Source organism: Candoia aspera, chromosome 4, assembly GCF_035149785.1.
Source record: "Candoia aspera isolate rCanAsp1 chromosome 4, rCanAsp1.hap2, whole genome shotgun sequence".
Taxonomy (NCBI): Eukaryota; Metazoa; Chordata; class Lepidosauria; order Squamata; family Boidae; genus Candoia; species Candoia aspera.
The window spans coordinates 77,712,122-77,725,283 of NC_086156.1; the positions used below are offsets into that span (position 1 = coordinate 77,712,122).

Genomic DNA, 13,162 nt, shown 5'->3' on the forward strand with positions numbered 1-13,162 from the left:
AATTCTATGAATGCAGTGTTGTGAATGCAGTGGACATTCTTCAGTATATACGGCACTTCTGAAGGTTTTTGAAAGAAAATTATATTGGGTGTTGTTGTGCATCCTCAGAATATTGTCTTGGCTTAGCCAGGAAAGGCTCAGGTTACATTTTGCACTGGTAAATCACCTGTCTTTCCTCCCACAGGTGCTGAAAGAGTGATAACTTTGAAAATGGAGATTCCTGGGTCAATGCCACCCCTCATCCAGGAAATGCTGGAGAACTCTGAAGGCATGGACTCCTTGGGGGGCTCAACAGGAGCTCCTTCCCGCATCAGTAGCCTAGCCCCGCCTCCAGGCAGCTGCAGCCCCAGCCTCTCACCCAGCTCCAACAGAAGCAGTCCAGCCACACATTCCCCGTGACCATGCCGGACCTTGGACAAGCTGCTTGGCCTCCCCCTCTGCACACGTCGGTCTTTAGCTTCCTGGGTCTGCCTGGACAATCGTCTCAGGAGGAGCAGGGGCAAGGTGAAGGCAGAGCAGCGGGACAGACTGTCGCTGCAGCCATTCTTCTCCCTCGCTGTGCCACATCGGTCCTGCTCAGACCCAAGAGGGGAGCCTTCTCATGCTCTCCTGTGGTACCAGCACACTGTTTCTCACTCAGCTGTTCAAACCAAACAGGGTTCCGCTTGTGACGAAGGCCCATTTTCTCACGGGGGAGGCACAGACCTTCTGAACTCTCTGCAGGCAGATCAGCAAGTAGATCTGAAGGACGGCTGCTCAGAACTAGGAGCAAGACTTTTTTTTTCCAAAAGAAACCAATCAGTTACAGGAAAAAAAAAACCCTTCTCTGTGGCACGCACCCCCACTCTCTTCTTCAGTCTTGTCATGCACACATACATGCCTCCACAAAGGTGTTGCTTGCTTCTTGTTGCAGTGAAAATGAAGTAGTGGGGTTTTTTTTTCCAGTTGAGTTTGCATTTCAGATATTTGGGGAAAGGGTATAATGTTTTTTTTAATGGCTCAAACCCTTCTCTTCATCCTCAATTTGACCATGCAATCTTACCTTTGTCTCCTTCCTTGCCTCCCCCTACTTCTTGTCCACTCACATAAGCCTAAAAATGTCACCAGCAATTTTTTTAAAAAAGAAACATTAGTTCTTCAGTTTCTTTTTTTAAAGTACAGATAGAGCACGGAGGGAAGGATTCATTTAAGAAAGAATAACTATTATATATACACAAATATCTATAAATACCTATAAATACATTTTAAAAGAAAACGTTGTCCAAGTTTGGAATTTGAAGGGTTTCTAAAAAGAGGGTGGCAAGGAAAAGGCCAGAAAAACCAAACCATGGAGATTCTTGTATGGGGTTGGTCACAATTCTCTTTATAAATTTAAAACTATTATCTAGCCAGAGTTAAGTGCTTGAATTTTGTTGGCACTCTTCTACAAACACTGTGCCAAGAATGATTGAGAATCCTGGCTTACTGGTAAGAATTCATGAGCTGATGCACCATTGCTGATGAATTCTGCTCAGCTTAAGTAGCAAGAAATGCACAGTGGCAAAGAAGTTTAGTGTTGCATCCAAAACTAAATTATTGGCTTGTCTCTTATTTAACAATACAGGGTCTGCAGAACTAGGCATATTAAAAAACCCTCAAGCCACTGTTTTAGTTTGTGGTTACGTTTTCAGGAAGAGCTAACTGAAAGCAATCAGACAACATTCCTTGCTATTGATAAGCCAGAATTCCCTGGAATGTTTCAATGTTTTCCGCAACTGTGGCTACTGTGAGTTAAAGGTACTTAATTTTGGCTAGACAGGTACTTATTGGCTGCTTTTATTTGCAACAAACCTTGTTCTGATCACATGGATACATGGATCACCATTCTCTTTTTTATTTCTATTTTTGGCAGATGAAAAATTGAGAAATGAGGGGGTTCTGAGCATTGTGATAAAAGTATTGTTTTGAGCAAAATGCTTCCAGTTTTCTAAAGGTGTGTGTCAGTGTGTGTGTGTCAAAAACACCTACATTGTTACATGTTTTTACTAACAAAAAGCCAGTTGCCCCCTCCCGCTCAGCAACTCTTGATTCCTATTTTAAAATACTTTTGAAAGGGCAACCCTTAATTTTGTAAGGCACAGAATTTTATCAGGGGAAATGTCTTCCTTTTTTTCTTGACTCCCACTGGCCTTTGTCCACTTTACTGCTTTCTGGGTTGAATAATTTGTACCCTCTTTTGGCGGAGAAAAATTAAGGGCTGAGCTGTAAAGAGTTAATGTTGGAAGCCTTGCGGCAGGCCAAGGGTCTCTTTTCTTTAACCACTCCCACAATCTGCAGTGTCCTATCGTCAAACAACTTGTTGTGTCATGTGGACCAAGGGCTTGGGGAAGGGTTGCTTTTCAAAGAGAACAAGGCAGGTATACAATCACTGTAGTCCCTGAACACAGTAGGACTTGCTTCTGAGTGGCATGGATAACATGACATCACTAGGCTTCATCCCTTCATTTCCACTCACTGGAAATAAGGATTGTTCTCCAACAGTATAATCCTACTTGCATTTATGCAGAAGTAAGTCAATCAGGCTTAGCCCCAAGACAGTGGAAATAGGAATGAGGGCCTTCAAAATCCTGACCCATAAGGTTCTAAACAACCGCCATGAGTTGATTCCTGATTTATCTATAGAGTACACACCATGCTTTAAAGATGTGGCCAGCTCCAGGACTCTGTAGGGTGGGGTGAGGGGATTTTCCAACACGATTTATTCTTGGTTTTATCTTTGTGTTGAGATTTTAGTGTCTTGGAATCTGCGACATGACATTTAAACAAAATTGTGGAGGGTGGGGGTAGCAACAAGATTTTTGTTTTCATGGAAGCACCTCCTTCAGGTTGAAGGACATGTGCTCCGCACTTCTCAGATATGTATATAAAGCTGTTGTTATTTCATATAAAAAGATCCTGGTGAGTTTAAATCCTCCCATAATTGTTGAATTGGGTGGGGGTGGGTTTGTGAGGTGTCTTGTGTGTTTTCTTTTAAGTTAAAGAAATGACTAACTGTTGTAGCTGTTGCTATTCTCAGCCCTATTGCAATAGTGATCAGCAGTTTATTGAAGGGTTAAGTCAGCAGGGGTTAGCCATGGTAAGTCAATGGACCTTTCATATGGAAAGGCAGTATGCTTTTAAACATTAGGTGCCAAGGAGTAACAACAAAGAAAATCTGTGTCTGTTACAATTATACACTGAAATTTCAGAAGTATCTGGCTGGCTGCTGTGGAAACAGAACTGACGAGACAAGTCCACATCTCAGTTCTTACTACACCAGTGTGCAGTTATTAACATCTCTAGTGTAGTCTAGAACACACAGGTTTCAAGAATTGAAAAATCCTTTCTAAGCCCTCCAAAGAGATCTCTTGCAAGGCAAGCTGAGGTTAGCAGGCAATAATCTTCCTTAACGTGGTGCCTTTCAGATGTACTGAAATTCTTGCTGGATGAGAATCAAGGAAATAGATATCTGGAGAACTGCCACTTAGGGTAGGCTGGTATAAAAGCATACAGACCATGCAGTATCAAGAAAATTACCCAGCATAAAAGAGTGGTCCAGTTCCTTGGCCAAATGTGCTATAGGAGCTGATGATACAGGATTTACCAGCAGTACTGCCTGTTACCTTGCATATAGCAAAGGATGCGTCTGTAAGGACACTCAGGTGGAGTTTGGATGTCGCAGTGAGCTTTGGTTAGTTTAGCAACAGTTTACCAAATCAACTACAACTACCCAATTCTATGCTTTTGGCGGCAGAGGCAGACAAGTCTGCATGACAATTCAGTGCTGTCCAAAGTGGAGAAACAGGACCATATTTTAACATAAGATATCATTAATGTATGGATTAATTATGAAGACCATGTAATGACAGAAGTTTGGATGGCCTTTTTAGATGGGTCTGCCAGTATCGTTAGGGCTGAGAATGAAGAATAGGTTTACAAGTAAGCATAGTTCTAATTACCTGCAGTCTTTACAAATCACCTGCCTGACCTGTGTGAAAAACACAAAATATTGGACTAGAAAGACTTTGCCTCCATCAGAACAAGACAGTTCTTACAAGATTCTGTCCAGTTTAGAGTTGTGTCAAATCCCCAAGTTTACCTTGAGTGTTCTAAAAGGAAATTGGCTGCTTGACATTGTCATTCTTTTGAGCGTCTCTGTTTGATGAAGCTGAAATTCAGCTACTTTGAAACAGGGTTAAAGGACAAATCTTCGAAAGGAAATCTAAGGAGGACAAAGAGGTTTAAGTTGGTAAAGCCCCTTTCCTCAAGCTGGAGCCCTCCAGTTACGTTGGACTACAGTCTTCCAGTATGGAGATACTTCCAGCATTTCAAAAGCTCTTGAGGGGAGAAACGGTTTTCCTCGTGTTTTCATGTTAGAGAAGATGCCAGTTGGGAAGACAGGGAAGGTAACCCTCTCTTCCCAGTTCAAGGGAACAACATGTATCTTTTATCCAAAAAAATCTAGCAAAATGCATTGTTTTGGTTGGGATTGTATCTGACTCCCAAGGAGCCTAAAGAAGCAGGACCATTCTTGAATCTTTCATGATTCTGTAAAAGAGAGATGATTGTGCAGCAGTTTTATTCCAATACTCCACCAGAACTTTTTAAGAATGGCACAAGCAGAAATTCAACAAGGTAAGTTTTCTCTGGTGTGAAGATTATGTATTGGAGGAAAAAGTTGTCCATTATATAGTTGCTGTTAGTCTCCTGCCACCCAATAATTGTGATGGGAAAAATAAGCTAAAATACTTGTTTGGGTACGCTTCACATTATTTCACAGGAAATATGCCACATTTGTTTGATCATTAACATATCCCAAGTGATGTTGTTATGTTTGCCCTGGAGTTCTCTTCCGTTATATGCGGTGGCATTTTCTTCCCCTTCCATTGGTGTTTCTCTTAAAGCCTGTTAAAGGTCAGAGGTTGGCAATCACATCATATTGTTGCAGAGTCATGACAACAACCCTAATATGAATCAGTTGTCATGTGGGACAAATCACCCCTGGTACTCCTGTGCTTTCCCATTTGTTTGGACATGGCTACCACAAGACAGACAGACCTACCATGCTGCATCCCGTTAATGCAAGGATGAATATCTATCTTTTTTTGATGGGATCTTGCTTATCAGATATTAGTATTGGACCCAGAAGAATTGCAGGGTTTAAAATGATCCAAATCACATGATTCAAGTGGATGGAGTTAGAAGTTTTGTCCTTTTCTATTTTTGGTGGTGGGATTTATGGATGCATTTGGCCTTTTCTAGGGTGGTTTGTCACCCCTTATCAGTGGTACAATATGATGGGGTGGGCTCAGTGAACTAAAGAGACAGAGGGGCTGCTCAACTTTGCTTTAACGATGCCAGCAGCTAGAAGCAATTCTGGAGATGGAATGGGGTTGCTTTACCACCTGTTCAGCAGTGGACATGGGAATATGGCTAAGGTAAAGGTTTCCCTTGACATTAAGTCCAGTCGTGTCGGACTCTAGGGGGCGGTGCTCATCTCTGTTTCAAAGCCGAAGAGCCGGCGTTTGTCCGTAGACACTTCCATGGTCACGTGGCTGGCATGACTAAATGGAACGCCATTGCCTGCCTGCCGAAGCGGTACCTATTAATCTACTCACATTTGCATGTTTTCGAACTGCTAGGTTGGCAGGAGCTAGGACTAGCAACAGGAGCTCACCCTGTCGTGCAGATTCAAACCACCGACCTTCCAATTGGCAAGCTCAGCAGCTCAGCGGTTTAACCCGCAGCGCCACTGCGTCCCTGCATGGCTAAGGGTATTTTGTTATTAATCAAGATGGAATAATTCCAGCTCTGGAGATGAGGTTCAATCCTCCTTTAAAAAACTGCAACTCTTAGCACTGGAAAACATACATTTTAGAGTTTGTAAAAAGTGAAATAAGTTGTGAACGTCAACACCTCTTTTAAGTGGAGGTGACAGATACGGAGCCTGCCTGGGTACGTGGCAAGGAAGGGAAGAATAATTGCTACATTGTGCTGCGGTACCATAATAAGTATAGCAAAGTGAAAGCCATGCCTCACTTTAGTCATCTCTCAGGAGATTTCATCTGAGTTGCAGCTAAGCTTGGCTCAACTGTTCTAAAGCCAAGCTTGGCTGAAGTTTAATTATAGTGTACTGAAATCTTTGTTCCTCGAAACTCAGAGGCACAACATTTGGGTCCACAACAGTATAAAATGGCTATAGGTGCAATGCATTAGCCAAGCTTTCTTGCTAAGTGCTGTGAGGATGTAGAGTGCTAAGTGTGCAGCATCTCATTTTATGCACAATTTATTTGTTTTATTTATTTATCAAATTTGTCACTGCCCATCTCCCACCAGAGGGACTCTGGGCGGATTACAACAAAGGTAATCGATTAAAACAATAAATATAAAATACAAATGCAATATATAAAAACATAAATACCATTAATAAATAACTATAAAGATAGGAGTAAAAATAAAGTCCAAGTGGCCAGATCTAACACAGTCCATGTGTGGGAGGAACACTGCCAGCCATCCCCATGTGGAGCTACTCCCTTCTCCGCCCCAAGCAAGACTGTAGAGCCAAGTCTTCAGGTTCCTCTGGAAGGCCAGAAGCAATGGGGCCAACCTCACCTCCGGGGTCGGTGTGTTCCACAGGGCGTGAGCTACTGTAGAGAAGGACCACTTCCTGGACCCTGCCAAACAAAATTCTCTTGTAGATGGCGTCTGCAACGTGTCCCCTCTGCATGATCAGGTGGAATGGGTTGATGTAACGGGGAAGAGGTGGTCCCACAGGTAACCTGGCCCCATGCCGTGTAGGGCTTTAAAGGTGACAACCAACATGTTGAATTGGACCCGGAAGTAAACTGGTACCCAGTGCAGCTCGTGTAGTAGAGGTTTTATGTGCGCTGATCTAGGGGCACCAAAAATAACCCGCGTGGCTGTGTTCTGGACCAGCTGTAGCTTCTCGATACTCTTCAAGAGTAGCCCTACGTAGAGCACATTGCAATAGTCTATGTGGGAGATAAAAAGGGCATGAGTGACTGTTCGAAGGGCCTCCCAATCCAGGAAAGGGCATAACTGCAGTACAACATGGAGTTGTGCAAAGGCTTTCCTGGCCACGAGTGCCACCTGCTCTTTGAGCAGGAGCCGTGAGTCCAGGAGGACTCCCAGGTTATGCACCGGGTCTGTCTGGGGCAGTGCAACCCCATCCAGAACCAGAGATGACAAAGTCCCAGATACGGAAGAGCCTTTAACCCACAGCCACTCCGTCTTACCAGGGTTCAGCTGAAGCCTGTTGCTCCCCATCCAGGCCCCCACAGCCCCCAGGCACTTGGAGAGGGTGGTCATGGCATCACTTACCTCACCTGGGATGGAGATGTATAATTGTTTATCATCAGCATACTGATGATACCTCATCCCGTGGTGACGGATGATCTCACCCAGCAGTTTCATGTAGATGTTGAAAAGGAGTGGAGAGAGGACCGAATCCTGCGGCACCCCACAACGGAGGGGCTGAGGGTTGGATCTCTTGCTCCCTATCAACACCGACTGGGACCGACCCTGGAGGAAGGAGGTGAACCAACGCAGAACCACGCCGCCCACCCCCAACTTCCTGAGCTGCCCCAAAAGGTTACCATGGTCGATGGTATCAAAAGCCACTGAGAGGTCAAGAAGAGCAAGGATAGATGCACTGCCTCCATCCCACTCCTACCAGAGGTCATCCATAAGTGTGACCAATGCCGTTTCTGTCCCATATCCGGGCCTGAAACCTGACTGAAAGGGGTCTAGATTCATCCAGAATCCGTTTCATCCAGAACCCTCTGGAGCTGCAGCACCACCACTTTCTCAAACCACCTTCCCCAAAAAGGGAAGGTGGGAGACTGGACAAAAAATGTCCAGAACAATGGGGTCCAGTGATGGTTTCTTGAGGGGGTGTACCAATGCCTCCTTAAAGGCAGCAGAAAACACCCCCCTCTCAAGGATGTACAATGTAACCATTGCCTGGACCCAAATACATGTCACCTCCTGAGCTGCTTTTACCAGCCAGGAGGGACATGGATCTAGATGGCAAGTGGTGGCATTTACAGTCCGGAGGATCCTGTCCACTTCCTCAGGCCAAACAGGATCAAACTATTCCCAGATAACTGGGTAAGTACGTTCCCCCGGTGTCTCCCCAGACCATGCCTCATGCTTAGAGTCTAACTTGGAGTGGATTCAAGTGATTTTGTCCTGCAGATGCTCAGCAAATTCCTCTGCACAGCGTTGCAGGTGGGTCACTGAGCCCACCTTCACCAAAAGAGATCAAGTAATTTTAAACAGGGCCGTAGGGCGGCATTCTGCACATGCAATTAGAGCGGAGAAGTATTGATGTTTCGCCGCTCTTATTGCCACAAGGTAGGCCTTAATGGCGGCTTTTACCTGTGTTCGGTTGGATTCAGTCCTCTTCCTCTAGCAGTGCTCTAGGTGTCTCTTAACCCTCTTCAGAACCCTCAGCTCCTCTGTAAACCACGGGGAGTGTCAGGTTTGATGGGGCAAGAGAGGCCGCACAGGTGCAATCCTGTCCAAGGCCCCGGCCACCTCCCTATTCCAGGCAGCAGCCAGGGCCTCCGCTGGACCATGCAGCAGATCCTCAGGTATAACCCCCAGCTCCCTCTGAAACCCTACTGGGTCCATCAGTTGCCGGGGGTGGACCAATCGAATGGGTCCAGCCTCCCTGTGGAGGGCGGTGGCATAGGAGAATTTCAGGGCCACCAGGGCCTCAATGTAGGACCCACATATGCAGTAAACAAGTTTAACATTGGGAATAGAAACTTAGTAGAATCCAGGCTAGAATGCATTGGTGTGCCTTGATGAGGGCTATTCCACAAAGGCAACGTTTTTCTCCCCCATCAGTTTGAAACTTCCTACCCTGGTCACCTTTTCTGCCAATTCAGAAACACGAAGAATAAGAAGCAAAAATCATTGCCTTGGTCCAAGCTGATGCCATTCTGCAGCATCCTCACTCTCTCTGCACAAGGGAAAGACGGGGTGGGGGTGGGGGAACAAGCAAGCTGACAAACGCTGGTCTCCTGCTGACGGGCGCAGGGAAACTGTCAATGTCACCCTGCTGCTTCACCAGGCTAGTGAGGGTAATGCAAAGCTGTCAAGCCAGCATTTCCTTTACAGGATCTAAAGCTTGAGCTTTTCCAGCTGAAAACAGCTTTCAAAGCAGTTTCTTTTGCCCTGCAGCTGAGCCAGATGTATATCACCTCTGCTGACATAAAAAAGGCAATAGCATGGGATTACTGCACATAAATGTGGAATCAATCCAAGAATGATGATAACACCCCTTGTGGAAGTCCCAAAATGATGAACAGTAGCCAGAGATGGGGAGGCTTTTAAAATCAAAGAAATGTGAAGAGGATTTATGGGAATGGTGGTGATAAACTGCCTCTGAATTAGAGCAAAGCAAGCAGCTGAGCACCTGAAGAATAAGTCTCTAATGAAGGGGCATGATGGGCCTTATGTTTTCCTTAGAAGTATTTGAATTCTGTATCTTTGGAAGCCTGCAACTACTATTTTACCAAGCTAATGGAAGACAGAACCAATGGCTACCATTTGTCTGAAGAAGCAATTGAGATACACAGGCCTTTTTGTGTCATCGAAGTCAGTCTTTCATAAAGTGAATTGTTCAGAAGCGACGTTCAGTAATCTGGGGAACAGATAGTCAGTTGCACCACCCACTTCCTTTTTATACATTGTGCAGCATTCAAGCAAGCAAATAGGGACAGCAAGCGGATATTTCCCAGAGGAGTTCAACAGGAGGAAGAGAGTGGTCAGAGAAATTGTGTGCTCTGAGACAAAGTCGTCTGAATGAGCCATTGTGGGTGGCTGAGAACCTATGTCCCACTAAGTAAGCAGAGATGGCGAGAGGAACACAAGGCAGCCAGGTTCCAGGCAGTGAGTTCACTGTGTGAGCAGGGAAAGCAAACAGACATCTTCTGATGAAATCTCTTAACAAACTGTCTAAGTCAAGTACTCTACTCCACTAACCCGAGAGCCTGAGGAAGGAACAAGACATAAAAACTGGTGGTTAGTAGTGCTTTAGGAAACAAAAATGAAAATGAACTAAGTAGTCTACAGTCATGACCTGCAATGTTTATAAGCACGCCTGTATTCCTGCCCCCAACCGACCTGGCATACAAGCCCTTTGGCATCATCAAATGCAAGTTTGTAGCAGTTCCTGGGGAAAAAAAAGAGGATTGGAGCAGTGATTCAGCTGTTAAGAGGTTAAAAAGTTTCCAAGTCAATCTCAATGCCTGGTAGCTTAATGGACACATCCATGAAGTTTTCTTGACAACCAAATAAAAGTGATGTGCCATTATCTTCCAAGGTGTTTTTCAACTTTCCAAACTAGCCCTGGCATTCCTTGGTAGATTCCCATTCAAGTCCTAACTTAACCAACCAAGTTCCAAAGTCAGACAGGTGCAAAGTTTAGTCAAATCATATACAGAAAATGATGGATGAGGCAGCTCTTCATAGGGAACGGAATCAAACAAATAAGCAAGCCCAAAAGGTGAGAGTGACAACCAGAAGAAGCATAGAAGATATTCTGCACTGCTGGATGGAGAAGCAGCTTAAGAAACAGGAGGTTGACCTTCAGGAGAAGAAGAAAAATGAAGAGTGGAACAGGAGCCAAAATTGCAACCCTCAGGGCACAAAAAGAAGAGCAGTAATTGGTGATTCAGAACAAGGAAATAAATAAATAAATTCATTTTATATTGTTCCTCTCTTCCTCTCTTGCCAACTATTCACATCATCCACAATGGACAATCTGCAGTTATTCATATGACATTTTACCTCTCATAAATGTGATTGACTAGACCCATTGGTTTGTCTGGTCTGCTAGGAATGTGACAGAACTTCCAAGACCACCCACAATTATCCTTCGCAAGAATCCAAATGATATTGCAAAGAACAGCTACAATCATTTCACTATGAATTTTGAAGATCTAGGAAGTTGAAGAACCTGAGAACCTCTTTCAGTCCGGAATAAAAACAAAGACGTAAAGAATATTGCAAGTGAATGATTGGATATGCAAATGGTGTTGATAGGAATAAATTTACTTCTGGAGTTATGAGAGTTATCTAAATGATGGGCTGCTGGCATGAGATGAGTTATTCCTCATAAGACCTGTTAAAAAATATGTTTGGCCAAAGCATGATGGGTCCTGTGGGAGTTGGAAATGAAAACTCTGAAGTGGGGACCTCAAATAGAGATGTGTCTTCTACAGGAAGAGTTGGGAGTGTAAAACTTGTGGTGTCATGAAAAAAGTGTTACTGTTGGTATATTCTCAAGGATTTGCAGATAATGCTTTCCAGAAGCAAATTGTAGATTTCACAAATAATTGGGGACATTAATTACCCCAACATCTATTGGGAAAGGAGTAAATTCCTAACTTGTGTCACTGACAGCTCCTTCAGAGAGGATGGAAGAAGACTCAAGAGCATTAACTCTGACTGATACCAACTAATACAGCAGACAGCTGAGGAAGAAGAAATAGTAGGAACACTGGAAAGTGGATGCAGGGTAATGGTAATGTAATCATGGAGTTCTTGATTTTCAAGAAACTGAATATATTCAAATTCATACCTTGGATTTCAGGCAATCAGGTTTTGATATATTTAGCAATGATAAGTAGAATTCCACAGCAGGATAAGCTAATAGGAAAAGGAGCTCAGATTTGATCACAAAAGGAAAATCCCAAAAGAAAATTGCAAATAATTCCAATGAGGAAAAAAATAGGACATCAGAAGAAACCAGTATTGATGCACAAAAAGCTTAGTGAAGATTTGAAAAGAAGAGAAAGGAAACATACAGAAGATGGAAAGCTGAACATGTCACCAAGAAAGCATACATATAAATAGACCAGAACTGTAGAGATGGGGTCAGGAAAGCTAAAGCTCAGCATGAACTTAGCTTGGTGAGGAATATTACAAACAACAGAAAGGTCTTCTTCAGACGTGTTCAAAATAGAAGAAAGAGAAAAGAATCCATATACTGGCTGCTCAGTGAAGAAAAGTAGCAAAGAAGGGCAGAGCTATTCATCTCCTGTTGTGGCTCAGGTTTCTCTAACAATAGGTATGTCTTGTAACAGGTAGTTGTGAAGTGCAAGACAAAGATGCAGGTGAAGCATGAGGATGAGGATGATAACAACAGCTCAGTATGCCTGTTTCAAATGAGTTTAAATCTCAGGGCCAGGTGAACTGCATCATCCTCGGGTTATTGAAAAGCCTTGCTGATGTCTGATGGACCCTCTACGGATGGTTTTTGAGAAATCCTGGAGAACTGGTAAAATGTTTATGAGTGGAGAAGTAGTTACCAAATTTGCAGATAATACACAAAAAGCTGAGACAGCAAAGCAGAAAGGGCATTTAAAACTGGGGATGCGCAGCTATTTGAGTCCGAAAGCCTTCAGGGAGGGAGTGGCCATGCTTTGCCCCTGTTGGGGCCTCCTTAAAGAAGCCACACCTTTTTGTGGACTTGCCTGGTAGCCCTGAGCCCCACAAAGAGTTTTTACAAAATAAAAAATAAAAAAAGCATGCCTGCCTCTCTTAGACAGAGGTGTTTCAGCCCTCCTACTCAGGTTTTTTAAAAAGGAGTTCCTCCAGTTCCAATTGGGGATCTTAATCATGCAATGTCTGCCCTTCCCAGCCATGAGCTGGTGTTCTCCTGCCCCGCCCTCTCCTGCTCTCCAGCTGCTGGCTGGAATGATGGGAGTTGTAGCCCACTAAGCTCTGGAAAGTGCCAGTTGTTTCCTTGTTGCATTCCACTCAATTCCTGTGCAGTGTGGTTTACATTAACATGTGACACACACACATGTATTTGAGGCTTTGTCCAGTTTAGCCTTAAAAGATTGGTGTTTTGAGGTGTGCAGCCATCATGATCAAACAATACTTGGAAATAGCTAATACATTTCTTGCTGCTACTTTTGGCCACAGGAGGTCAGCAAAAAGCCCACCAGTTGCTGACAATGTGATACTTATAGCGTATATTTCTAACACTGAAGCAAAGGCAGTCCCTGAGGGACAGTCATGCTTGGCTGTAGCCTTTCTTGTTAACCTTCTGCAGCTCCCAGCCACACAGCTAAGAAGGAGATGCTGTTGTTTGGATTGGAAGAAG

The 13,162-nt window shown here is 44.0% G+C and overlaps 2 protein-coding genes across 4 annotated transcripts in view; both read left to right on the forward strand.

The window, feature by feature from the left end:
• The window catches only part of RARA (retinoic acid receptor alpha), a 224,639-nt gene extending 221,691 nt beyond the window's left edge, over positions 1–2,948 (forward strand). For all 3 annotated transcript variants that reach the window (XM_063300687.1, XM_063300686.1, XM_063300688.1), the window contains one exon: positions 185–2,948. In XM_063300687.1, the coding sequence (XP_063156757.1) occupies positions 185–399 (215 nt within the window). In that variant the 3' untranslated portion in view covers positions 400–2,948. The remainder of the gene's footprint in view (positions 1–184) is intronic.
• Positions 1–11,184, forward strand: part of CASC3 (CASC3 exon junction complex subunit) — a 437,671-nt gene extending 426,487 nt beyond the window's left edge. The window contains exon 14 of the mRNA XM_063300685.1: positions 11,172–11,184. The gene's annotated coding sequence lies outside the window, so the exon portion shown is untranslated. The remainder of the gene's footprint in view (positions 1–11,171) is intronic.
• Positions 11,185–13,162: the final 1,978 nt, after the last annotated feature.